General features: G+C 33.4%; 3 protein-coding genes across 18 annotated transcripts in view; 2 read left to right on the forward strand and 1 right to left on the reverse strand.

The window, feature by feature from the left end:
- LOC128187111 (kinesin-like protein KIF28) overlaps positions 1-4,228 on the reverse strand; it is a 32,935-nt gene extending 28,707 nt beyond the window's left edge. For 5 of the 16 annotated variants that reach the window (XM_052857309.1, XM_052857317.1, XM_052857319.1 and 2 more), the window contains exons 1-3: positions 4,057-4,226; positions 3,320-3,358; positions 2,793-2,869 (exon numbers count right to left, since the gene is read on the reverse strand). In XM_052857309.1, the coding sequence (XP_052713269.1) occupies positions 2,793-2,869; positions 3,320-3,358; positions 4,057-4,070 (130 nt within the window). In that variant the 5' untranslated portion in view covers positions 4,071-4,226. Of the gene's footprint in view, positions 1-2,792; positions 2,870-3,319; positions 3,359-4,056 lie in introns of all 16 variants that reach the window. The other 11 variants (XM_052857308.1, XM_052857305.1, XM_052857310.1 and 8 more) reach the window with 3 other exon arrangements.
- A 4,219-nt stretch (positions 4,229-8,447) lies between these two features.
- On the forward strand, positions 8,448-17,275 carry LOC128189970 (probable leucine--tRNA ligase, mitochondrial). Its single transcript, XM_052861815.1, has 23 exons — positions 8,448-8,688; positions 9,074-9,175; positions 9,592-9,720; positions 9,907-9,998; positions 10,124-10,184; positions 10,317-10,406; positions 10,716-10,859; positions 11,093-11,206; positions 11,724-11,846; positions 12,115-12,139; positions 12,254-12,364; positions 12,518-12,618; positions 12,799-12,852; positions 13,039-13,149; positions 13,423-13,538; positions 14,065-14,231; positions 14,550-14,723; positions 14,905-14,996; positions 15,349-15,439; positions 15,615-15,772; positions 16,012-16,089; positions 16,304-16,453; positions 16,967-17,275. Exons 1-23 carry the CDS (start codon positions 8,590-8,592, stop codon positions 17,273-17,275), a joined length of 2,691 nt encoding a protein of 896 aa, XP_052717775.1. The 5' UTR covers positions 8,448-8,589.
- A 1,670-nt stretch (positions 17,276-18,945) lies between these two features.
- On the forward strand, positions 18,946-26,817 carry LOC128187491 (probable leucine--tRNA ligase, mitochondrial). Its single transcript, XM_052857922.1, has 16 exons — positions 18,946-18,951; positions 20,178-20,300; positions 20,555-20,579; positions 20,694-20,804; positions 20,962-21,062; positions 21,243-21,296; positions 21,483-21,593; positions 21,892-22,007; positions 22,323-22,489; positions 22,816-22,989; positions 23,172-23,263; positions 23,594-23,684; positions 23,853-24,010; positions 24,250-24,327; positions 24,542-24,691; positions 25,219-26,817. Exons 1-16 carry the CDS (start codon positions 18,946-18,948, stop codon positions 25,525-25,527), a joined length of 1,866 nt encoding a protein of 621 aa, XP_052713882.1. The 3' UTR covers positions 25,528-26,817.
- Positions 26,818-26,852: the final 35 nt, after the last annotated feature.

Below are 26,852 nucleotides of genomic sequence, written 5' to 3' on the forward strand. Positions count from 1 at the left end.
TATTTTTATATCTTTTTATGTATCTTAATTATACTTGTATTTCAAGTATAATAGGTAGAGGAGTGAATAAGAACAGTGTCTATTAATGGTGATTTACTGGTACATAAGAAGCTTTGGGTAAGCATGGTGAGAGAGTTATCACATCATCTTACCATCAGACTTCAGAATTTACCTTATGGTTACAAGAATTTCAAACTATGTATGCATGGAATATATCTGTCATATTTAAGGACCTTGCTGCACTGTTGGAGAATAAGTAGGTTTTCTTACCAGAACATGGCATTAATAAATTGTAGATACATGTACATCATAAAAGTGCCATATGTACACATGCAGTATCGACCCGACAAAACCCAACGTTTACACCAAAGCAAACCCCAAAAGCTGACCCCATGTCTGCTTTGTGTCCGCTCTGGGTCTTCTTTTTTAAAAATTTGTGTCTCCTCAAAATCTGCTATGGTTTACTCAGGGTCAGCTCTTGGGGTCCGCTTTACACACTGTAGTGTGATGCAGACCCATCATTTTTCTTATCACCTGGATTTAATATAATATTCTGAAATCGGGGTCTGCTTTCAATGTCCACTCTGGATCAGCCTGGGGGGCGTACTGCTTGGGGTCAGCTCTGGGGTGACCACAGCAGACCCAAAGCAGACACTGAGCATCATAAGACACAGAAAACAGACCCAAAGTTTGGTTGAGGTCTGCTTTAATTCTGTAAGGTTGGGTCTGATTGGTAGAGTAAAAATGAGATTCCACTTTAGAACCACACAATGTATAGGTTACATTTATATCCCTGGAATAGGATAACTTTTAAAAAACATCCATATTACACATGTACTAAAATTGCAATCAATGAATTAAAAAACCATTCGTTTAGGACTTTTATCCATATAACAGAGCTGAATCGAACTCTCTTGCAGAATACACAACACTCTGAAAAATCGAACGATTGATCCTGTTACACCTGAACCACAGTCTCAGCTCAGAGAGCAAGCATTATGAATTCATTATAGGGAGCATTAAAAAGGATCAATATCTAAGCCTGGACTGTTCAATACTGTATCTTAGTGAAGAAAATAATAATGTCTGCATGGATACTGATTACTGAGGCTCCATGGTGTATATCTATCCCTGATCTTCCAATCATAAACATGTATATCACTCATGAGGACAATTGTGAATTGTTGTAGTCACCTATAAAAATTTAATCTATGGAGGCATACAGTACTTTTTTGTCTTTATAGCTGAGAGTTCATTTAAATAAAATTCTTAAATATGATTAAACTTTGGGATTTCTTCATCCTCCCTTCCAGTCTATAAGGAAGAAGTATCATTATAAGGCAATTCATTCAATAATATTTCTAACAAATGATTGACAAACGTGATAATTTAAAATAACACGGCAATTTGGACAAAGCTAGCTATAGGCTCTGAGCAATAAAATCCTGTAAATGCCTTCAAGTTTGGTAATATACCAGTATAAATCTATGTACATGTTACGTAGGAACACTGGTATGATCAAGAAAGTGAATTTGGAGTTTAAGGCCACGCAGTGTTATGTTTGCGATCTAAATATTAGTTCATCCTCTTATAGGTACCTGTTTAAAGGGTCAAGTCACCAGAAAGGGTATTTGATATCCTAAAACGTGGCTTTGGGGGATGTTAAACTAAAGACAATTTGTTAGAAGTGTTTACAACAGGGAAAACCCAATTGACTTTCTCCACCTTACATCCATTTTGACATGTGTATGTCAGAAAATCAATTGCGAATTAATTCATGTTGATATGTTTTCACTCCTTCATCTTTGATGTGACACTCATCAAGGGACCAAAGATGCTTTAACTTGCAGCAATAGCCAATACACCTATTAATAGCGACGAACAATATCCACCACTTCTGTGCAGTGACGCTTTAATTGGTGACAGGTTGATGAATCGGGCGATAATGAAGATCTAAATACATTAATGCCAGAGGTTCGATTTCTTAATTAAATTGCACTTCTTAATACAGAGCCCTGGAAACAAAGTTTACCATTTTCGAAATCAAAGAAAAATCAATTCAGTATGTATTACAGAAGTTTCTGGTTTTTCCTTAGACAAGAGTAATTTAGTTATATAGGTGAGGTTTTCTCATAAAGTGAATACCATACAAGGAAGCGAGCCCCTGAAATTTGCTTCAATTTATTCAATAAAGATTAAATACTACTTTGCTAATATTTGTGTACCTTGGATACGTTAGTGATAAATATATAAAATTTTCCCAAGAGAGATCTCCTGTTCAGAAATCCTCATGTATTATTTAGATAAATGGCCTTTCAAGTTGATCTACATGATATAATGTTCCTTATGAAAATCAAGAATGCTTGGATAATTTGTTTTGTTTGAGTTTATCAAGATCTAAGTAAAACTGTAAAGGTAGCCGAATCTATTTCATGCTTACTTCTTCCTTTTTTTCTTTTATTTTTGAGACAGAGTGCAAGTGTTCTTTTGTGAATTTCAAAAATATTTTGTGGCTTAACTTTTAACCATATACATATTCTTTTAATTTTACTTCGAAAGTAATAAAAAAACATATTATTTAAATCATATGTTCTCTTGTGGTATATTTAATTACTTTAAACTGACCAAATTTAATTACCAAGGTAATAAAATTCCTTTAACTCCAAACAAGATGTATGTTAATTGATTGGCCTTTGGAAGGGTTCAAATTAAGTAAATTCTCCAACATATATATCAATGTAAATGACGATAAGTGTGTGCATTAATTATTCTGCATACTGTATAGTACTCACTTGGAGTCTCTGGATTTGCGATTGTGGTCATCTGCCCTTGCATTTTAATGATAAGCTTGGCCGATCTGTCCTTCTCCCTAATAATTATACATTTTTTTATCAATCCTCATGGTACATTGAACATAACAAAATAGGTTCACTTATGATTTAATTCTGTGCTATAGAAAATAAATTGTTTCACTTATCGAAGTGCTGGTTGCCTGGTGCTCTCAATTCGCATGTAGTATATAATATTACATATTAAATTGTCAATGAATGAAAATAAAAATTTTTGGAATGAAACATGGGTGTCTTTGATATTTATTTATTTTTTTTATTTTAAAAGATGCTGCTTTCATCAACAAAATTGGGGAATCAAGTTCACTAAGTACAATGTATGTTATCAAACAATGTAAATATAAATTATTAGGGCTAGAATTTTAGTCTAAGAAATAAATTCTAAAGCCTATGCTTTAAATGAACCTGTGCATTGACTGCTATGGTGGCTCTTGAAAATTTTTATTAACATTGTTAACTATTCAAATTACCTTTGATTAAAGGGACGGACTCTGACCGCCACTTTGACTCTGAAAAAAAGAAAATGATAATTAAAGTCAACACTCTTACTTTTTTCTTCATACTACATTAAATTTTATAACGAGTTATTAACAATTTTTTTTTAATTTGATCAGCATATATACAGATTCACACATGGAAATTATCCAATTTTAGATCAATGCCTGCATGCATTCAGTATAGTTTTATATTATAACTTATTTTTTATAATATACATGTACAGTACATGTATACAATTTAGAGTGAGATACCTATCATGTCAAAACTTTAAAGAATCAATCAAAGTATATTTTAGTTGATGGTTTTATTGATGCTTTAATCATGTTAATTATTAATTGATGAAGGCTATGCCTGTCAACATGAATATATACACTTCTATAAAGAAAATATAACCTATCACACTGTCATCTAATTACTGCAATTACAGGATGGCACAAACATATATACTATATGTCTATAAGAGATGGGCCATTTTAAATAATTGGTATGATGTGACCATTCATAGATTGCATTAAAAGAAAGGTAGAAACACAATCACTGTAAATTTTATATGAAATTTCATGCATGTACTATGCATGCATGCTCTCCATTCATTTCTAATTCAAGATCATAAAAGCATGACAACAATTATCAAAATCAGTATATCTTTATAGTAGAATTATTTTGATTAGCAGATTACAATTAATGAATTATGCTAATTACGACTTACGATTCGTCCGGCATCTTGAATTTTATCTCACAACACTTCACTCATTTACAATTGATCTAATCCATTCCAAATATGTACATATACACCCGTCTGCAACTGACAATTGTCAGGAAAACATTTCAAAACTTCCTCGCCGCTCAGGCGCTTGTGTAGAACTGCCTGCTTCAGTCAGGTGGATCGTGACGTCACACAGGTAAACACGGGTATAGTCTGTTTCATAAAAACGATTTTAGAAACGGAACGACTGAATGGCATTCTTTTTAATCTGAAAGAAAGACTATCATGTTTAAAATACAATAAGCGTTTGAGAAAAAATTGAAAATGTAACATATTCAAGATAAATTGTATTAATTTTTATGAAAATTCTATAGTGTAATTAACACACTGAATGTTGTAGTTGTACATTGGTACAGCACTGAAATACTGATTTTTTTTTTGTTAATTCAACAGCCAATCAGAAAATCTTCTAAGTGTATAAACCTACAATTTATTTCAAATCAACATGAACAAGCAAATTATGAGAGCGTTTTATTATTCATTGTAGAACAAAAAATTTAAGAACTCTGATTTTAACATTGATGATTCATGCGGGATCTGAAGGTAGCGACATTGCAGAAAAGTACATTACCGAGCATACGTACATTTTTTTCTGCAATGATCGCTACCTTCAATAACTACCTGAAGACAACCCGCATGCGTCACAAAAAAAAAAAAATTATGTTTATATTTACATCACCAAAGAAAGTATTTGATTGTTTAAATGAATCATCAGTCACAATATGTTGTTTACATTTTTTTTTTGAGTGAATGTGGTCGCTTTTCCAAAAATGTCTAAATTTATAAAGGTGATATTATTGAAGCGGGCAGCTTACTACTGTATTTTTGGTTAGAGTTATTCCCCTTTGATTTATTGATTTTTGATGATTTAATTAATGTTCCTTATAATGACGAATGAGTTTGCTGATTATTTGTTTTACAATAATAAATATTCTTTGTAAATAAGTTGTTTGGCATAAGTAGTTTTAGGTTAGGTCTAGTTAGTTTGTTTATTTTCGATTTCCCGTTTTTAGATACCACAAATTATTCTTGGCCAGCACATATATAGGGACAGTGTCAATTACGTTACGAAAACGACTGTTTGGGGTTAAACTTGAACAGGTACTGTTAGATTGAATGTGTGGACATCCTTGCTCTATCTAATCTTCGTGTTATCTAACCTACGATACAGAGTGTGCGGTCATCCCCTGCACTGTGTCGCATCAATACAAGTATGCGGTCATCCCTGCTTGTATTGGTGGTGGTTACGGCGGAGCACTAGTGTGTGGTCATCCCTGCTGGTGTTCTGGCCTTTCTAGCGCAAGTGTGCGGCACTCCCTGCTTGCGTTAGGTTGCGTTGTTGGCGGAAGTGTGCGGTCATCCCTGCTTGCGTTAACGTTGGTACCTGTTCAGTTGTGTAGGCGTGCGGTCATCCCTGCCTGCGTTACGTTGAGTCCCTATATATGCAGGAGCGGTGATTAAAGTCTGCACTTGTAAATATTGGCAGCAATCAGGGCTATCCGATTCTATCTCGGGTACGGGCCCGCGGGGATCACAGGCAGTGACCCCCTTGCACGTTACATTATATATGTAGTAGATTGTTTATTCATGTATATTTATGTGTATTCATATCTCATTTCATTATTAGGAGAATACTAAGTTATTTAGAACTTGTGTCTAATCCATTTGATTTAATCAATAAAATATGTTCAATTCAATCCTTGTTTTGCTAAAGAACTTGAGGAATAAAACCCCCACATACTCAGTGTATATTTGTTTTAAACAATAAAATGTTGTTTTTGTGATTCATGCAGCATCTGAAGGTAGCGATATTGCAAGGGGGGGGGGGGGGGGGGATCTGCAATAACCGCTACCTTCATAATCCGCATTAATCATCAAAGAAGGCGCGCATTTATTGTTTATACAAATACAAATATTTTATTGTCACAAACACAATTACAATAATTGGCAAAGGCCCAATGGATATACAGGAACATCATTGTATGTTACAATAACTGCATGTACAGTATATATATATTTACTGATCTATTTCCTTAAACTAATTGACATCTGTGTTCAAAGCAGTCATTAATGAATTTAACAGTAATTTTTAAAATAGTATGTATTTCACTATTTAAACATACATGCAAAATGTATCTTTCTTTGTCCAAGTTATTGGCAATATTTATTTTAATTATATTATAAAAAATTACTAAAATAGGTGTTCCTTATATGAGAATAGGCTTTACATTGAAAAAGAAAATGAGTTTCATCTTCAATTGCACCAGTTTTACAAGCATTACAATATCTTTCATTCCTAAATGTGGCATTATATCTACCACTTTCTTCTTCTTTTTCTCATATATAATTTATTGTTTATATAAATTAAAATTCTAATTAATTAATTGATCATAAAAAAATGGTGAAATAAACTATATAAATTATTGTTAATGTACAACAACTAGTACACTAAATAAAAGAATTTAGCCAAATCGTCAGTTATGAGAATTTGAGTCTGAAATCTTCATGATTATTTCGTGCAGTCCGTGATTTTTCTCAGGTTGCTGGAGATTTCGACCGATCGATAGAATGATTAGAACTAAATCGTGTAGATATCAGTCTTGTCACTTTCAGCTGTGAATTACAATTTCCGTACTAAATTGAAGGAATCATACCTAGTGGATGTAAATATATTGAAATGAATCAAGTTTTCATGCGAAATGTTTATCGATTAGAAATCGAGTCGGTATAAAAATACTTGGATTAAATTCTTCTTTTGGATAAAATTTCTTCAATCCTAAACAATTCATAAAAAATCTAAATCTGTCTAATTTTAACTGTAAGCATTGTTGACGGAATAGCTATAGCACTCTTGATTTTTTTCTAAAATGATTTTTAAAAACTTCGAAATACAGGTGCCATTTTATAACCTTAAAAAAGGAAATAAATTTGCAAAAAATATGATCATTATTCATTCATGTCATCCATTCATCTATTTCTCATCACGCTGTACTGTGGGTTTTTATCCAGTATTGTATAGCTATTTTGAAACTGACCATAGTCGTTGCTCAGTAAACAATAACAAACAACTAGGGTGATTTAACCATGCATCGGACACATACCTTGGATCGGACAACTTTGTTTATAAATATACAAATAAATGTGCATGCGCTCATGTGTTGTTTCGTATATTCCTGAATTAGAACAAATGAACTTTATCATTATTAAGAATTTGACAGTCAAATTGTCAATGAAATAGCAATATAGGCATCGTAAAATGACGTCAAATACGCCATTATTGAAAATTTAGTTACGAAGATTTTACACTAAAGCATTATTTGAATGTTGTGCGTTTGATTGTGAATTAGTGAAAATGCACTCTCTGCGTAAAATAATAAGAAAGAAGTAAGTTTAGAAACAAAATTTGATTAAAATAAGTCCAACAAATTTGAACGATTAATGTCAAGGTCATTATTGCACCATATGTACATTTCACCATGGATCGGACACAATTTAACCATGCATCGGACGGTTTTCACTGCATGATTTCTTCTAATAATATGGAGATTATGTGCCCATTCCTTGTGATATACTTTAAATGTGAAGTAAAATAAAAATTTTAAAAATAATTGATACAAACATTTTCATCAAACCACTTAAAAATCGAGTTTTACGGGCACACCCTTTTTAAGCCAAAGTTCCTGTAGGAGCTGGCACGATAAAGAACCCCTTATAATAAATATTCCTTTAAACAGAAGCACTAGTCTAAATTCCTATATGTAGATTTGTGGATTTACATTAAAAGAAATATGAATAGCAATTGAATAAACTAATATTTCCGAACCTTTGTATTTTTGCATTAAAACCAGAAAATGCTATTTTTAATCTCTACTGCACTGCTATAGCTGTCCGATGCTTGGTAAATATTGTCCGATCCATGGTGAAATAGTTCAACACTTCATTAATTTGCTTTATTTTCTACATTTTTAACAATTTCACAATTTTTTCTCCAATAATTAAGCAATGGGAAAACCTGTAACTTTTAAAACAAGTTTTATTTATATTTGGACGATATTTGATGCGTGAACAAAGGGAAAAATCCAAAGGTGTCCGATGCATGGTGAAATTACCCTATTGTTAATCCGATATAAAAATAATGGGATATTGTTTTATCATTAAATTATAAAAAAAAAATCGAATTTATTTATTTATTCAGACAGATTTATATTAAGAGCCTATCGAAAAGTTTGTAAAAAGTTATTTCCTTTTTCATCTGCAATGTCCCGGAATGAAAATAAACCACCTGTTCGATTTCGATTTAATTTTAGCGTGCATTCATCTATTCCTACTTGAATTCTCGTGGTAAAAAGCGAAGATTTTTGTCCGATCTTCACCAACACAGTTTCACAATTTAGAAAATTGTATATGCCAGTTGAATACACAAAAATGAGGGATTAATGTTACCTTTGGTCATCGTGAACTCAATTTTATTGCAACATGTCTTGTGTTCACAGAGGAAAAAAATTCACATGGTCAATGCTCCGACATTTGAAGAGCAGGGATTGCAGATTTATTTATAGCAAGACGGGGAAATGGGTATTTATGTTTTTCAAATAGTGATTTTTTCTTTAATTTATAACGAGCGGTCAAAAAGTACACCCATTGGTACCATAAATTTATATCACGAAAATCTTGAAAATACATGTATGACACCGCCAGTACGTACATACCTTAGTCTTATTTTCAACTATAGGATGTATTTGAACATTATCTGAAGAGCTTAGAAGGGGAAGTATTTTTAACAATTTTATTACCATATGATCGATCCATAATATTGATTTGTGAATTGTTATTGATATGCAATAGCATATTTATAATTTTATCAATATAATCTTCTGCAGCTTCGTCAGGTTGGTTTTTTTATGTTTTAATGAGATGTTGAAGCAGAATTGTCAATACAAATGGAGATCTTTACTTTTAGGATGCAACAAAATTTACACCAGAAGTTAGAGCTGAAATAGAAAATCATTGGATACCGCTGCTGCAGGAAAAAAATAATAAGAGGTCTTTGAACAAGACTCAGGTATGAATAAGAATATCTAAATGGAATAACAAACAATGCACATTTTCAATTAAATGCATTGCAAACACACAGTCTCTTCATATAAATTTTTGTGCTCATGCATGTTCATGATATAAAAAGGTTTGTGTAGTGAATAGTGCCAAATTAACTGGAGTGTTGATCAGCATGTACAGATATCTGGGGTTTTTTTTCACTGGTGCTGGACTGGTGTAAATGTTGAGCCCTGAATGTACTTGTCTATATATCTGCCCTTTGATTTATGTCTGCATGTTTGCTACAGCTATGACATATTAGTTGGGAACTGATTTGGCAAGTCTAGACAAACAAAAGTTATAATTTACAGTAAAACATTAAAAAATGTTCACAATTATTTTTTTTTATACTTGTATATTTTGTTTGCATATGATTTTCACCAGGACTCTCAAAAGAAATTCTATGTCTTGTCCATGTTTCCCTACCCCAGTGGTAAACTCCACATGGGACATGTCAGGGTGTACAGCATCAGTGATGTTATTGCACGCTTTCATCGCTTAAATGGCAAAGATGTAAGTAATCATGATAATCTTAGATTTTATTGCAAGTATGAATATCAACTGGAAATTTAAACTTCAAATCTTATTAACAGTAGGATAGATTGATAGATTGATACATAATGTGTGTAATGAACAGAATGCTGAATAGATAGAGCTTTTAAAGAAGAGCTTTTTATCATCATTGTAACTCTTTTAAAGGTAATTCATCCCATGGGCTGGGATGCATTTGGTCTTCCTGCTGAAAATGCTGCCATCGAGCATGGAGAACTACCTGAAGTTTGGACAAGAAGGTATACCCTTGTATTCTTGAGTTTTGCAGTAGATTTTGGACTAAAAAATTACTGTACATGTTTTTATGCATACATTCAACTTTTAATTGTTTACTCAATTTTAATTCTTCTCTCTACCTATTCAGGAATATATCTGCCATGAGAAAACAACTGGATAGTATGTGTTATAGCTTTGACTGGCATACAGTAAGAATAAACTAATATCTCCATAAAGTTACATTTATATCTACAAAATATCATAAAACTTGCATGTGTCTTTTCAAAAATATTTCATGTACAAAAATACATCTAATTACAATACTTTCCTTTCAATTACAGGAATATGCCACTTGTGACCCTGAATATTACAAGTGGACACAGTTTATATTTCTAAAAATGTTTGAAGCAGGACTCGTAGAACAGCGAGAGGTGTGAGCTAGTTGCTAATTTTTAATTTCTCAGAACAACTGTCAAAACTGATTAATACCAATCTGATTAAAATCTACCTAGCGATCTTCATGAGCAGATCAAAGGACCTGATTTTAATCAGATTGGGTCAGTACTGATTCATGAGATAATTTATTTGTGAATATTCATATAGTAAGGTGTAAATTCTTATTTTATCTGGCCAGGTCATGAGTCCATGCCATTCCTGAAATGAAATACATAAAAGCTTAGCAAGTTTCAAACTTATGTGTGCTATAAACATGTCTGATTAGATTTCATTATCTTTTTCAGGAAGTTGTAAACTGGGACCCTGTGGACCAGACTGTATTAGCCAATGAACAAATAGATGAGAAAGGTTGCTCCTGGAGGTCAGGAGCCAAAGTTCAAGAGAAATATCTGAGACAATGGTTCATTACAACTACAGCATATGCAAAGGTGATAAGTTGTATCAATCAACTAGCTTGAATTTTGCAAAAATTTAGAAAGTTATTGCCCACAGATATCATTGAAAACACTGTATATATACATTGTACTTAAGTTCATGCAAAACTTTTGTATTTTACACACCCTGAACAGGTGTGATCTTTCTGTATATTCTTTTTCACTTTTGGCAAACAATAAAAAACTGATTTTTTGATAATATGTCCAAACTATTGGCGCTGTTACAGTCCCTGTTGGACGGTTTATCTGAAGTGGATGACAACTTGTGGAAAGACGTGAAGAAGCTCCAGAGACGGTGGATAGGCAACTGTGACGGCACCAGGATTGATTTCAAACTGAAGGTACAAATTAGAGTAAAACAAGGTTACAGTGAAGTCAGTTTCATTCTCCCTAATCTCAGGATATGTCCTAAACTTATCAGATATCACAAGCTATGTTTATGATGAATAAAAAATGTGGCATTTTGCTTTAAGCATTTCATACTGTGTATTGGATGATTCTAATACGGAAAGTTTGAAAGCTCTCACAAATAATCTATTCACACCCAGTCACTAAGTTACTCAATCTTTTTTAATTAACTGTAAATGTCTCTTTGATCAAAATGAAGGAAGGATAATTTACAACATAGTAGTTACAGCATAATGCTTATATCTTACTGGAGGTACTAAATTTGATACAGTATACACATTTGATCATTTGGACAGTAACAAGCTCGTTGTATTGAATCAAATGGTATTTTATTGTTGTTGTTTTCATATATGGGAAACAATGATAAAAGATTAAATGAGAAAAATGAATACTGCATATTGTGTATGTACAGTATGTCAGATATTGAATTTAATAAACTCCATTTTGCAGCACGAAGATACAGAATGGCTGGATCCCTTAGCAGTTTTTACAACATCACCAGAGTGTATCTATGGAGTATCTCATATAGCCCTACCTACCAAACACAGACTGAATGATAAAAAGTACCATAAGGCAAGTACTAACTGTACCATTGATAGATTTACCCTTCAAAAACTGGCCAATGTAACGGGATGGGAGAAATAATGACAGACCAGACCGGGATTCGAACCCAGGCCCCCTGAATCTCTATTCAGGTGCTCTACCAACTGAGCTATCTGGTGCCGGTATTCAAACCGGTCTGACCATCACAGATGCAAGGGATAATTCTGCATTGAGATTAGAATTTGAATCATGAAAAGTCCTGACATATTGAATACAATTTCAGAAATTTCTTTTTCAGTCCTCAGAGAAAGATGACCAAAAAGGTAAATTTCTCTATACTATTAATCAAAGAATATTTAGTGTGTTAATGATACAGTAAAATTCGTAGCCATATGATGCTCGGGAATGATGCAATCAAGTTCTTTTTTGTATTCCAGAGATTTTACTGTCCATAGAGTCTATTCATCCATTAACTGGAGAATCAGTTCCTATCATCGTGTCTCCAGACATTCAGAATATACCATATACACCTGACAATGAGCATTTAGGTATGGATGGAGAGAGAGAGGGAGAGAGACAGAGACAGAAAAGCAGACAGATTTTTAGAATATTTCTTCTTTACCATATAGTATTTCTTTTGATATCAAACACCACAATTTTTCTGTAAAATCATATACAATCATGTTATTTTCCTTTTTCAGCCATTCCATGCATCAGTGACGAGGACAAATCAGTTGCTGATGCTATGGGGTTTTCCTATGATGATGTAGTCGATGAGAATTATATTGTTAAGTCTGGACAGGTAAATAGCCGTATTTTATAAACTTATAATTAATTTTAGCTATTTTATGGTCATGCACTGTTCTAACAGAAGAAAACCATCTTGCATCAGTTTTGCATATATACTTTAACATATATGTAATCTGTGTGCATGCATCTACAGTGTGGCCGGTTTCATTTTTCATGTTTTAATATTTCTTAGTTTTCTGGACTCAGTAGAGAAGAGGCTCGTGAAGCTGTACTGGAGTATGCTAAAGTGAGCAGATGAACTTTTACTAATACCATGGATTATTTTGGTTTTGACTCTTGAAAGACTACTCTCTTTTTGAAAGCATTTTTATAACCTGCAAATAAAAGTTTAGGGGGATTTATGGTTGATCTAAAGATTAATAGCCAAGTTATAAATGTAGGATGTTAAATGATGTTAATGATGTACAAACAGGAGAAGAAGATTGGCGGTCACCTGATCAGCCTGGACTCCAAGGATTGGCTGATCTCCAGACAGCGATACTGGGGAACACCCATTCCCATCATACACTGCAGCAACTGTAATGTAAGGCTCCTGTTGTCATTATGTTAAAGTTTGTATGCTTTATAGCGCATGTGCAATGTTAATCTTTAGAAGGTATCTTCATTACTGTAATTCATATTTTTGCTATTAATAATGATTATTTGTCAGTCTTAGGCAGATAAGCAATCATGTAAAAATTTGGGGGGGGGGGGGGTTCTCAGATAAATTGAATGATCATTTTTAAAGACTGGCACTTGTACATTTCAGTAACTATCTGTTATGAGTTTGTTTTATGCATATGGTGTCCTTACATAGGCAGTACCAGTCCCAATGAATGATTTGCCAGTGAAACTTCCTGCTATCACAGAATTCACAGGGAAATCCTCACCATTGAAGCAATCCACTGACTGGCTCAAAGTGACATGTCCCAAGTAAGTTTCCAAAGACAATTACAGTCAAATGTTGTTATCTTGAACTGCATGGGACTATTTAAAAACTTTGAGATATCTGAGTATTCAAGATATTGAGAGTTAAATACTTAAAAAATAAGTAGTTGGGACTTACAAATCACTTTGACATATCCATTGTATTCAAGATATCAGTGTTCGAGATATCGAAGTTCAACTGTAACTATATAGTAAACCTTCTAAATTCATTTCAAAGGTTAATCCAAATGAATGAATAATTTAAATGTATGTAAACTTGTACCGGTACATGTACCGGTACCTCCCAGTAAAATCTGTCACTTGTATTATTTTACACTTGAGATAGCTAGAATTTTAATCTAAGGCAATATAAGAACCTTAAAATCTTAAATCCTTATCATATACCTGTTGTTTAAAGAAATGAAATAACTAGACAACTTGTTTTTAAGGATGAATTAGATACATGTATATGTATATTCAGTTTTGCACATTTTCACCTGATAAGAATTTTCAAAATGAATTTTTTGGATAGATGTGGCTCCCCAGCAGAAAGAGAGACAGACACAATGGATACGTTTGTGGACTCCTCGTGGTATTTCCTGCGTTATCTGGACGCTCACAACACGGAGGCTCCGTTCTCATCGGACAAAGCTAACAAGTACATGCCTGTAGATCTGTACATTGGAGGAAAAGAGCATGGTATCTTTTTCAGTGCAAAGGCATTAATTTATTAATTCACTCCTTTCTTTCCTTTGATTTCTCTCTTTCTCTTTATCTTTCTGTCTCTCTCTCTCTCTCTCTTTGTTTAAATGTCCCAGGCCACATACAACCATGAGCTCTATGACTGACGTAAATCTAAGATCTCTCTCTCTCTCTCTCTCTCTCTCTTTTAGCATGCAAGATGATATATCACCTATAAAAGTTCATTTTGGACTTCTTTTTTGTTCAAAAGATTCTATTCAAGTATTATTCAGAAGTTGCAAGGTTTTAATAAAGTTTTTGATTTCCATCTTTCAGCCATCCTCCATCTGTATTTTGCCCGATTCTTCAATCACTTCCTGTGTGACTCTGGTCTGCTAAAGCACAGGGAGCCATTTATCCATCTCCTGACCCAGGGCATGGTCATGGGTGAATCATACTGTGTTAAGTCAAGTGGAAAATACCTTAGGAAAGATCAAGTGGACTTTTCAGGTAACAGTTTACATTTGTATGTACATGTATAAGTTTTTCTTATGGGTGTGGCATACAAGTAGTTTCAAAATCACGAAAAACATTGGGTATTGAAGTAAACAACATTCAAGAAATTTTGTGAGAAAAATCAAGGATATGCAGTTTGTTACAAAATTTTCATTGACAATTATAATTTTGACAGGTGAGAAGCCTGTAGAAAAAGGGACAGGCGAAGAAGTACTGGTGCAATGGGAGAAGATGAGTAAATCCAAGTACAATGGGGTGGATCCTCAGGTATAATGGGCATGAACACGATAAACAACTTGCTGAAGTTTGAATGTATATAATACATGTACTGTTATCTTTAATCCACCATACAAATACAAAAGTAAAATGTAAAGTTTTCTGTCCCACACATGGAAGAAAAAAATATTACATTTTATTTGGGCCTTTTTATATCAAAGGTGCATACTCTGGGAGCTTTCATTAACTTAAAACGTAAAGTTTTTGGTTTTTTTGAAAGCCTTTATGTATAATGTTGAGTTTATGAGCAAGATGTATACCTTGGGTGTATGATTTTAGACCAGCATGAATACCTTGGGTGTATGATTTTAGACCAGCATGAATTGGTTTATTTTTTTTTAAGGATGTAATAGACCAGTACGGAGTGGATGCGACCAGACTGGCCATCTTAGGAACGGTTCCTCCAAAAGCAAACAGAGAGTGGTCAGAGCAAGGTAATACATGTACATTTGTCATAATCCACATTTAGATTCTAATTCTCTGCAAATTAAGGCAAAAGGTCAGATTCAGTTGAATTATATCAGTTACTTCCCTTTTCTAAGGACTTTTTCCTCTCAAGGAGGTTTACGAAATTGTTCTTTACTCCTATTGGTACTACATGTATTTCAGCATTTGTGAACATCACCCGCTGGCAGGGGCGTGTCTGGAGCACCATTACTACGTACATAGAGCTGGCAAAGGATCCAAAATCTTCAGAAATGGATCCAAAGAAACTCACTAAGATTGAGAATGCTCTATTTCAGGACAGAAACCACTTGATACATGAGGTGAAAGTTTACTTGAATATTTTTAAGATCATATTAAGTTTAGAATCAACATTTTTAAGAAACCCTGAAGTTTTGTCATTTCAAATTACATGATTGCATCCTATGGAATATTAATTGTGCTAAGGAATTTTTGAGTGGCAATACTCTTACCTGCACATATATCATTTCTTTTAAATTTTGATTAAATGGAACAATTTAATATTTGTTTCCCTAAACTTTCAATACAATTTCACTGGCAGGTTACAATATCACTGGAGACCCTCTTCAACACTAGCATTGTTATGACTCTTCTATTTGACTTCATGAAGAAGATAAAGGTAACAAAAATCAGATGTATAATTTAATGAATATCTATTGATTTTACATTATTCAAAAATAAAACATAGTGCTCATCAGTGATTTAGATTATACAGTTCAATTGAATTAATTATTATCATGATAAGAGCTTCTTTTTTAATCTTGACTATTGTAACCTTAATCTTGAACATTCAACCATACCCAACATAAGTTATTTTTTCTTTCCTCCTTCAGGGTGTGCCAGATGGAGCTAAACATGTCAGCAAAGAGTATGAGAAGTGTCTGGCAGACATGATAATTATGATCGCCCCATTCGCCCCAAGTTTTGCAGAGGAGCTGTGGGCAGGGTTGAGTAGTGTGGCGAGAAGCAAGGACTACCAATGGGTAAGCTTGATCAGAACCTTACAGTATTTGAGAAAAAAATCTTATTTTGTCCAAAAAAGGGCATTGATTTTCGAACCATGGGTTTCAAAATTTGTTGTGGTAGGCAGGTATTATATTTTTCATTGAAAAAATATGCAGAGGAGGGGTATAACAATATTTTAACTTATCAAAAATTGCTATTGGGTCATTCTCCTTTTCAATATGGAAATAAGACTAATAAATGTGGAAGCAGTTGATGTAATGCTGCAGTGGCTGAGAAACAATACTTTAATTTTGTTGGTTGTTATGGAAATTACTGGTAATATTCTTTGTCTTGGCTGTGTATAATATATGAATAAAGTACCCAGTAGTCTTTTTTTCTGTTGTTCTCTAAAATATTTGATTTGTTTGAAAATGTACAGTACAACCACTCTTAACTAAACTATTATGGTTTTGGATTAAAGTGTATATTTTCGGATTTCAGAGACACCTTAAAGATGTTTCTCTTCATATCTGTTTGTTTATTATTTACAGCACAAGAGCATCTTCGACCAAAGATGGCCATCTGTTGACACCAATATGATGGTGAAAGTGAAACTAGTCATGAATGGTGGAAAATCTGTGGGACAGATCTCTGTCAAACTGAAGGACTGTGGTTGTCTCAGTGAAGAGGAGGTCCTACAACTTTGTAAAAAGGAGGCGAAATTTAATCGTAGTGTTGGAGATTCCTTTGTAGGATTCCAGTGGAGCCAAAATGAGTTTCTTCAACATGTGTTAGACTTCTCAGTGCCAAGTCATGAACAACAGAATCAATATTTTAAGGAAGAAAGGGGAAAGAACTGAAGAGAATTAGTTTGAGCCATTCAATTTGTACTTTGATCATAAATTTGACTTTGTATAAATTCTATTTCTGTCATATAGAAATTATTTTCTTTTTTGTGGGAGTGATTTTTAAAAAAAAATCTACATGGACATGTAGATACCGGTCGAATGAGAAAAAATGTGACCAAACCTCAAACTAATTGCAACAGAATGTTCTTCTAGTTTTCCAAGCTGGTTTAGGTGAACTGTTGAACATTAAAAAAATCGAGAATGTTTGGATGAAGGGAAATTGTTAATTTTGGGTGAAAACCTTGGATTTTGATGAAAAATCGCCGAAAACTGGAAATTTGCCGTGACTAAAAAACAAAAATAGCAACGGACTAAATTTTTAAGAAAGTCAATAGATCGTTTTACAGTTATGATTTATTTCAACGTTGATGAACTGCAAAGTTCAGGAAATTGAAAATTTTGGGTGAAAACTTAGGATTTTGATGAAAAATCGCCGAAAACTGGAAATTTGTTGTAACTAAAAAAAGAAAATAGCAACGTACATAATTTTTAATCAAGTCAATAGATCTTATAACAATGATGAAACAAATTAAACTATGATGATTTTTGAAGTATAGAAAGTGATAATTTTGGGTGAAAATGTTAGTATTTTTGATAAAAACTGGGAATTTATCTTTTCTTAATAAAAATTAAATTATATCATGAGTCTTCAAATTAATTATATATATATATATGTTAAGTGTTTAGATGGATCAAATAAGGACCAATTCGTAAATTCAATAGATCTTATAACAACAATAACAAACGATTGACCGGTATGATACTTTTTTTTTAAAACAAAATATTTACTTTATATGATAACAAAACCATGGAATTGTTTTACCGAAACCCCTTAATTATGCTTATTATGTTTTTGCGTATTCTACATAAATCTTTAGAAGTTGATTGTCACTTAATCGTCCATGTCAACTGTTTTGCTCGAATTTGTACAACCAGTTCCTTTACATTCGCCACAAGCTACTGAACATTCAAATCCGTTTTTTCTACAAGTACATCTTTTAGTGTCACAGTTTGTCTTCAATTGCATCGAATAATGTTCAGCAATTTAGAGGGAGCTGCGTCCATTGTACACTTAACTGGAACAAGGTTTCCATTAGCGACTTTCCAACCCCATTCACACGGATTTAGATTATCCTTGTTCATCCACATTTTCATTTGGAGATAAGCCCTCTGGCTATGAAATGAAGCCGCATTTAATGTTGGCGGCAAAGTATGAATTTGAACGCATGTTTTGTTTGTCAATACTCTTGCAGCAAACTTCCTGTAGCGAAGAACATTCAGTCCTTCATATGGAGCACCATTATATAAAGAGGAAATAATGTTTTCACCAGCAGAAATAACATCATCCTTTGCGTTAGCATTGCACAGTAACTGTGCCTGAGTCTTGAGAAAGTCATGTTCTCCAAATTTCTTTAGGGTCGCTGCCTTACTGACACCGAACATTCTTGAAGTTGTGTCACAACCACTGATAGCATGAACAGATGAATTAAAGGTAACAATGTACATAGCTCCTACCTATGAATATCAGCGAATTTGATGTAACGTCCGCATGATGAAGGAGTAGTACCAAAAGATCAGTGTCCTCTCCAAGCAAAACAATTGGTTTTGTTTTCGCCGATTCGATGGCAGTAAGGGCTATCAATACATCAGCATCGGCATCTGCGTGTTTTGTTTTGATTCCCTTTTCTAGCATCTTTGCACTCAAGAGATTAATAAAGTTTTGCTTATTCTCAATGTTTGCTAGAAACATGTCTTTTTTAGATTTGAAAGGAGTTCTATCTGCGAATGAAATTTTTGTGCCTATGATTCCTTTGGGGCGCCGCTGGTGAATGGCATCTTTAGTATCTGGACCCGAAGCATATTCATCAAATACAACTATAGCTTTACTGTATTTCCGTTCTACGTTGTCAATGTACCTTTGACAAATTTCACCGAAAGAAAGTCCGTTTTAAAAAAAAGTATCATACCGGTCAATCGTTTGTTATTGTTGTTATAAGATCTATTGAATTTACGAATTGGTCCTTATTTGATCCATCTAAACACTTAACATATATATATATATATAATTAATTTGAAGACTCATGATATAATTTAATTTTTATTAAGAAAAGATAAATTCCCAGTTTTTATCAAAAATACTAACATTTTCACCCGAAATTATCACTTTCTATACTTCAAAAATCATCATAGTTTAATTTGTTTCATCATTGTTATAAGATCTATTGACTTGATTAAAAATTATGTACGTTGCTATTTTCTTTTTTTAGTTACAACAAATTTCCAGTTTTCGGCGATTTTTCATCAAAATCCTAAGTTTTCACCCAAAATTTTCAATTTCCTGAACTTTGCAGTTCATCAACGTTGAAATAAATCATAACTGTAATAAGATCTATTGACTTTCTTAAAAATTTAGTCCGTTGCTATTTTTGTTTTTTAGTCACGGCAAATTTCCAGTTTTCGGCGATTTTTCATCAAAATCCAAGGTTTTCACCCAAAATTAACAATTTCCCTTCATCCAAACATTCTCGATTTTTTTTATGTTCAACAGTTCACCTAAACCAGCTTGAAAACTAAAAGAACATTCTGTTGCACTTAGTTTGAGGTTTGGTCATATTTTGGCTAGAAAGACTAATATTTAAAGTAAAATCTAGATTTTTGGGGGGTCAAAATTGACAACTTTCCCCTAATTCGATTTTTCTCGATTTTTGATATGTTTTTTATACGTTATATTTGTCACGAATTCCACAAAAAACATTTCTGTTGCAATTAGTTTGAGGTATAACCATAGAATGACTGGACTAATTGTGTATGTACAGTATGTCAGATATTGAATTTAATAAACTCCATTTTGCAGCACGAAGATACAGAATGGCTGGATCCCTTAGCAGTTTTTACAACATCACCAGAGTGTATCTATGGAGTATCTCATATAGCCCTACCTACCAAACACAGACTGAATGATAAAAAGTACCATAAGGCAAGTACTAACTGTACCATTGATAGATTTACCCTTCAAAAACTGGCCAATGTAACGGGATGGGAGAAATAATGACAGACCAGACCGGGATTCGAACCCAGGCCCCCTGAATCTCTATTCAGGTGCTCTACCAACTGAGCTATCAAACCGGTCTGACCATCACAGATGCAAGGGATAACTCTGCATTGAGATTAGAATTTGAATCATGAAAAGTCCTGACATATTGAATACAATTTCAGAAATTTCTTTTTCAGTCCTCAGAGAAAGGTGACCAAAAAGGTAAATTTCTCTATACTATTAATCAAAGAATATTTAGTGTGTTAATGATACAGTAATATCCGTAGCCATTTGATACTCAGGAATGATGCAATCAAGTTCTTTTTTGTATTCCAGAGATTTTACTGTCCATAGAGGCTATTCATCCATTAACTGGAGAATCAGTTCCTATCATCGTGTCTCCAGACATTCAGAATATACCATACACACCTGACAATGAGCATTTAGGTATGGATGGAGAGAGAGAGGGAGAGAGACAGACAGAGACAGAAAAGCAGACAGATTTTTAGAATATTTCTTCTTTACCATATAGTATTTCTTTTGATATCAAACACCACAATTTTTCTGTAAAATCATATACAATCATGTTATTTTCCTTTTTCAGCCATTCCATGCATCAGTGACGAGGACAAATCAGTTGCTGATGCTATGGGGTTTTCCTATGATGATGTAGTTGATGAGAATTATATTGTTAAGTCTGGACAGGTAAATAGCCGTATTTTATAAACTTATAATTAATTTTAGCTATTTTATGGTCATGCACTGTTCTAACAGAAGAAATCCATCTTGCATCAGTTTTGCATATATACTTTAACATATATGTAATCTGTGTGCATGCATCTACAGTGTGGTCAGTTTCATTTTTCATGTTTTAATATTTCTTAGTTTTCTGGACTCGGTAGAGAAGAGGCTTGTGAAGCTGTACTGGAGTATGCTAAAGTGAGCAGATGAACTTTTACTAATACCATGGATTATTCTGGTTTTGACTCTTGAAAGACTACTCTCTTTTTGAAAGCATTTTTATAACCTGCAAAAAAAAGTTTAGGGGGATATATGGTTGATCTAAAGATTTATAGCCAAGTTATAAATGTAGGATGTTAAATGATGTTAATGATGTTCAAACAGGAGAAGAAGATTGGCGGTCACCTGATCAGCCTGGACTCCAAGGATTGGCTGATCTCCAGACAGCGATATTGGGGAACTCCCATTCCCATCGTACACTGCAGCAACTGTAACGTAAGACTCCTGTTGTCATTATATTAAAGTTTGTATGCTTTATAGTACATGTACAATGTTAATCTTTAGAAGGCATCTTCATTACTGTAATTCATAGACAAGGTATATTTGCTATAATGATAACTTGTCAATCTTAGGCAGATAAGCAATTATGTAATTTTTTTTTTGGGGGGGGGGTCTCAGATAAATTGGATGATCATTTGTAAAGACTGGCACATGTACATTACAGTAACTATCTGTTAATAATTTTTTTTAATTGATGATGAGTCTGTTTTATGCATATGGTGTCCCTACATAGGCAGTACCAGTCCCACTGAATGATTTGCCAGTGAAACTTCCTGCTATCACAGAATTCACAGGGAAATCCTCACCATTGAAGCAATCCACTGACTGGCTCAAAGTGACATGTCCCAAGTAAGTTTCCAAAGACAACTAACTACAGAGTCAACCATCTAAATTCATTTCAAAGGTTAATCTAAATGAATTAATAATCTACCTGTCACTGTATATAAACTTCAAATCCGTCATTTGTATTTACACATGAGACAGCAAAACTTTTCATCTAAGGCAATAAGCACCTTTTAAAAATCTGAAATCCTAACCATTATCATGATGTTTATAAAATGTAATAACTAGACATGTTGTTTTTAAGAATAAATTAGATGTATGTATCTCTATTTTTACACATTTTCACCTTATAACAATTTAAAAAATGAATTTTATGGATAGATGTGGCTCCCCAGCAGAAAGAGAGACAGACACAATGGATACGTTTGTGGACTCCTCATGGTATTTCCTGCGTTATCTGGACGCTCACAACACGGAGGCTCCGTTCTCATCGTACAAAGCCAACAAGTACATGCCTGTAGATCTGTACATTGGAGGAAAAGAGCATGGTATTTTTATCAATGTCAATGGCATTAATTTATGAATTCCCATCTTACATTCCTTTGATTTCTCTCTCTTTCTCTTTCCCCCTCTCTCTCTCTCTATAAATATCCCTGGCCACATGAAACCATGAGTTCTATGACTGACTTTAATCTCAGTACCTTTTTTTCTATCTCTTGTGCTATCTCTTTTTCCGAAGTATTTATGATGATGTATCATCAATATATCACTTCTGAAAATTCATTCTGAAATACTACTTTGTTCAAAAGATTCTTTTTAAGTGTAATTCAGTGGTTGTAAGGATTTGATAAAGTTTTTGATTTCTATCTTGCAGCCATCCTCCATCTGTATTTTGCCCGATTCTTCAATCACTTCCTGTGTGACTCTGGTTTGCTGAAGCACAGGGAACCATTCATCCACCTCCTGACCCAGGGCATGGTCATGGGTGAATCATACTGTGTTAAGTCAAGTGGAAAATACCTTAGGAAAGATCAAGTGGACTTTTCAGGTGACAGTTTACATTTGTATGTACATGTATAAGTTTTTCTCATGGGTGTGGCATACAAGTAGTTTCAAAATCACGAAAAAACATTGGGTATTCAAGTAAACAACATTCAAGAAATTTTGTGAGAAAAATCAAGGATATGCAGTTTGTTACAAAATTTTCATTGACAATTATAATTTTGACAGGTGAGAAGCCTGTAGAAAAAGGGACAGGCGAAGAAGTACTGGTGCAATGGGAGAAGATGAGTAAATCCAAGTACAATGGGGTGGATCCTCAGGTATAATGGGCATGAACATGATAAACAACTTGCTGAAGTTTGAATGTATATAATACATGTACTGTTATCTTTAATCCACCATACAAATACAAAAGTAAAATGTAAAGTTTTCTGTCCCACACATGGAAGAAAAAAATATTACATTTTATTTGGGCCTTTTTATATCAAAGGTGCATACTCTGTGAGCTTTCATTAACTTAAAACTTAAGGTTGTTTTTTTTTTTTTTGAAAGCCTTTATGTATAATGTTGAGTTTATGAGCAAGATGTATTATATGATACCTTGGGTGTATGATTTTAGACCAGCATGAATTGGTTTATTTTTTTTGAAGGATGTAATAGACCAGTACGGAGTGGATGCGACCAGACTGGCCATTTTAGGAACGGTTCCTCCAAAAGCAAACAGAGAGTGGTCAGAACAAGGTAATACAAGTACATTTGTCACAATCCACATTTAGATTCTAATTCTCTGCAAATTAAGGCAAAAGGTCAGATTCAGTTGTATTATATCAGTTACTTCCCTTTTCTAAGGACTTTTTCCTCTCAAGGGGGTTTACGAAATTGTTCTTTATTCTATTGGTACTATTTCAGCATTTGTGAACATCACCCGCTGGCAGGGGCGTGTCTGGAGCACCATTACTACGTACATAGAGCTGGCAAAGGATCCAAAATCTTCAGAGATGGATCCAAAGAAACTCACTAAGATTGAGAATGCTCTATTTCAGGACAGAAACCACTTGATACATGAGGTGAAAGTTTACTTGAATATTTTTAAGATCATATTAAGTTTAGAATCAACATTTTTAAGAAACCCTGAAGTTTTGTCATTTCAAATTACATGATTGCATCCTATGGAATATTAATTGTGCTAAGGAATTTTTGAGTGGCAATACTCTTACCTGCACATATATCATTTCTTTTAAATTTTGATTAAATGGGACAATTTAATATTTGTTTCCCTAAACTTTCAATACAATTTCACTGGCAGGTTACAATATCACTGGAGACCCTCTTCAACACTAGCATTGTTATGACTCTTCTATTTGACTTCATGAAGAAGATAAAGGTAACAAAAATCAGATGTATAATTTAATGAATATCTATTGATTTTACATTATTCAAAAATAAAACATAGTGCTCATCAGTGATTTAGATTATACAGTTCAATTGAATTAATTATTATCATGATAAGAGCTTCTTTTTTAATCTTGACTATTGTAACCTTAATCTTGAACATTCAACCATACCCAACATAAGTTATTTTTTCTTTCCTCCTTCAGGGTGTGCCAGATGGAGCTAAACATGTCAGCAAAGAGTATGAGAAGTGTCTGGCAGACATGATAATTATGATCGCCCCATTCGCCCCAAGTTTTGCAGAGGAGCTGTGGGCAGGGTTGAGTAGTGTGGCGAGAAGCAAGGACTACCAATGGGTAAGCTTGATCAGAACCTTACAGTATTTGAGAAAAAAATCTTATTTTGTCCAAAAAAGGGCATTGATTTTCGAACCATGGGTTTCAAAATTTGTTGTGGTAGGCAGGTATTATATTTTTCATTGAAAAAATATGCAGAGGAGGGGTATAACAATATTTTAACTTATCAAAAATTGCTATTGGGTCATTCTCCTTTTCAATATGGAAATAAGGCTAATAAATGTGGAAGCAGTTGATGTAATGCTGCAGTGGCTGAGAAACAATACTTTAATTTTGTTGGTTGTTATGGAAATTACTGGTAATATTCTTTGTCTTGGCTGTGTATAATATATGAATAAAGTACCCAGTAGTCTTTTTTTTTAGCCTTGATCTTCTGTTGTTCTCTAAAATATTTGATTTATTTGAAAATGTACAGTACAACCACTCTTAACTAAACTATTATGGTTTTGGATTAAAGTGTATATTTTCGGATTTCAGAGACACCTTAAAGATGTTTCTCTTCATATCTGTTTGTTTATTATTTACAGCACAAGAGCATCTTCGACCAAAGATGGCCATCTGTTGACACCAATATGATGGTGAAAGTGAAACTAGTCATGAATGGTGGAAAATCTGTGGGACAGATCTCTGTCAAACTGAAGGACTGTGGTTGTCTCAGTGAAGAGGAGGTCCTACAACTTTGTAAAAAGGAGGCGAAATTTAATCGTAGTGTTGGAGATTCCTTTGTAGGATTCCAGTGGAGCCAAAATGAGTTTCTTCAACATGTGTTAGACTTCTCAGTGCCAAGTCATGAACAACAGAATCAATATTTTAAGGAAGAAAGGGGAAAGAACTGAAGAGAAATTAGTTTGAGCCATTCAATTTGTACTTTGATCATAAATTTGACTTTGTATAAATTCTATTTCTGTCATATAGAAATTATTTTCTTTTTTGTGGGAGTGATTTTTAAAAAAAAATCTACATGGACATGTAGATACCGGTCGAATGAGAAAAAATGTTTATAAAATCTTTTTTGCAAGAACCATGTGCAATGAGACAGTTGGTAACAAAATCACCCTAAAGTTCTGTCAAACCATGACCTCTTCACCCATGATGACGCCCCAATCTATGCCATTTTTCTGTGAAACATTCAATGCATGTACAAGTTTACCACAGGCACCTGGTATTTATTTTCTCACAATGAAAAATATACCTTCCCCCTTACTTAATATTACAAACATGTATTGTGTATAATAGGGTTAGGAGTATATTTTTCATTACAAAAAAATTAAGGAATACAAGTAATGTTGGGTACATGTGCCTTGATGTATAGAAGTCAAACAGTATGTACAATTAAAAAAATAATACTTGTGTGAAAATCTTTTATTTCAATCTAGTAGCTATAATAATGCTGTAACGATTAACATACACCAGTAAATGTATATTAGACAATGAATGCACAAAGTTCCTGAACCGAAAAATAAATACTACAAACATTTTATGTACTTCATAAAAGAATACCTTAAAATGTATAAAATTAAATAAATTATTTAAATATATATAACACAAAAGACATCTATTAATAACATGCATTTTAAATAAAATATAAAAATATTAATGTATTAAAAATCAAGTAGGGTAAGTCAAGGAAATTAATTTGAATAGTACATTGTATATAACAAGCAAAATATTATTAAAGAGTATCTATAATGCCATGCCAGTTATATAATCTCAGAATGCGTAATGGTGTTAATGGAATAGCAGTAACCTTGACCTCAGACATGGATAATTGTCTGAGCATAATGTCTTGGTGAGTCACACCTGATCAATTTCAGATTTAGGAACATTGCTTATAACGATCATATTTCTTTGAGGCAATATTTGGTTTCAAGTTATTGGTCCTGAAGAACCTTTAATGATGATTTAGAACTACTGTAAACATTGACTGGTTAGAAATGACCTTGAAAAGGTGAAGGTCATGACCCAATGATAATTTAATATCATTTTCTTGTTTCAACAATGTAACAAGTAAAAGCTGTCAATGTGACAGCAGACCGGATTTCCTCTTTCCTCAGGGATTACTAAACAGTAAACCCTGAATTGATAAACACTATATATACATGTACCTATCCAGAGAAATAAAGTACCCTATATGCAATATTCTGTAAAAAAAAAAAAAAAC

Source organism: Crassostrea angulata, chromosome 6 (genome assembly GCF_025612915.1).
Source record: "Crassostrea angulata isolate pt1a10 chromosome 6, ASM2561291v2, whole genome shotgun sequence".
Taxonomy (NCBI): domain Eukaryota; kingdom Metazoa; phylum Mollusca; class Bivalvia; order Ostreida; family Ostreidae; genus Magallana; species Magallana angulata.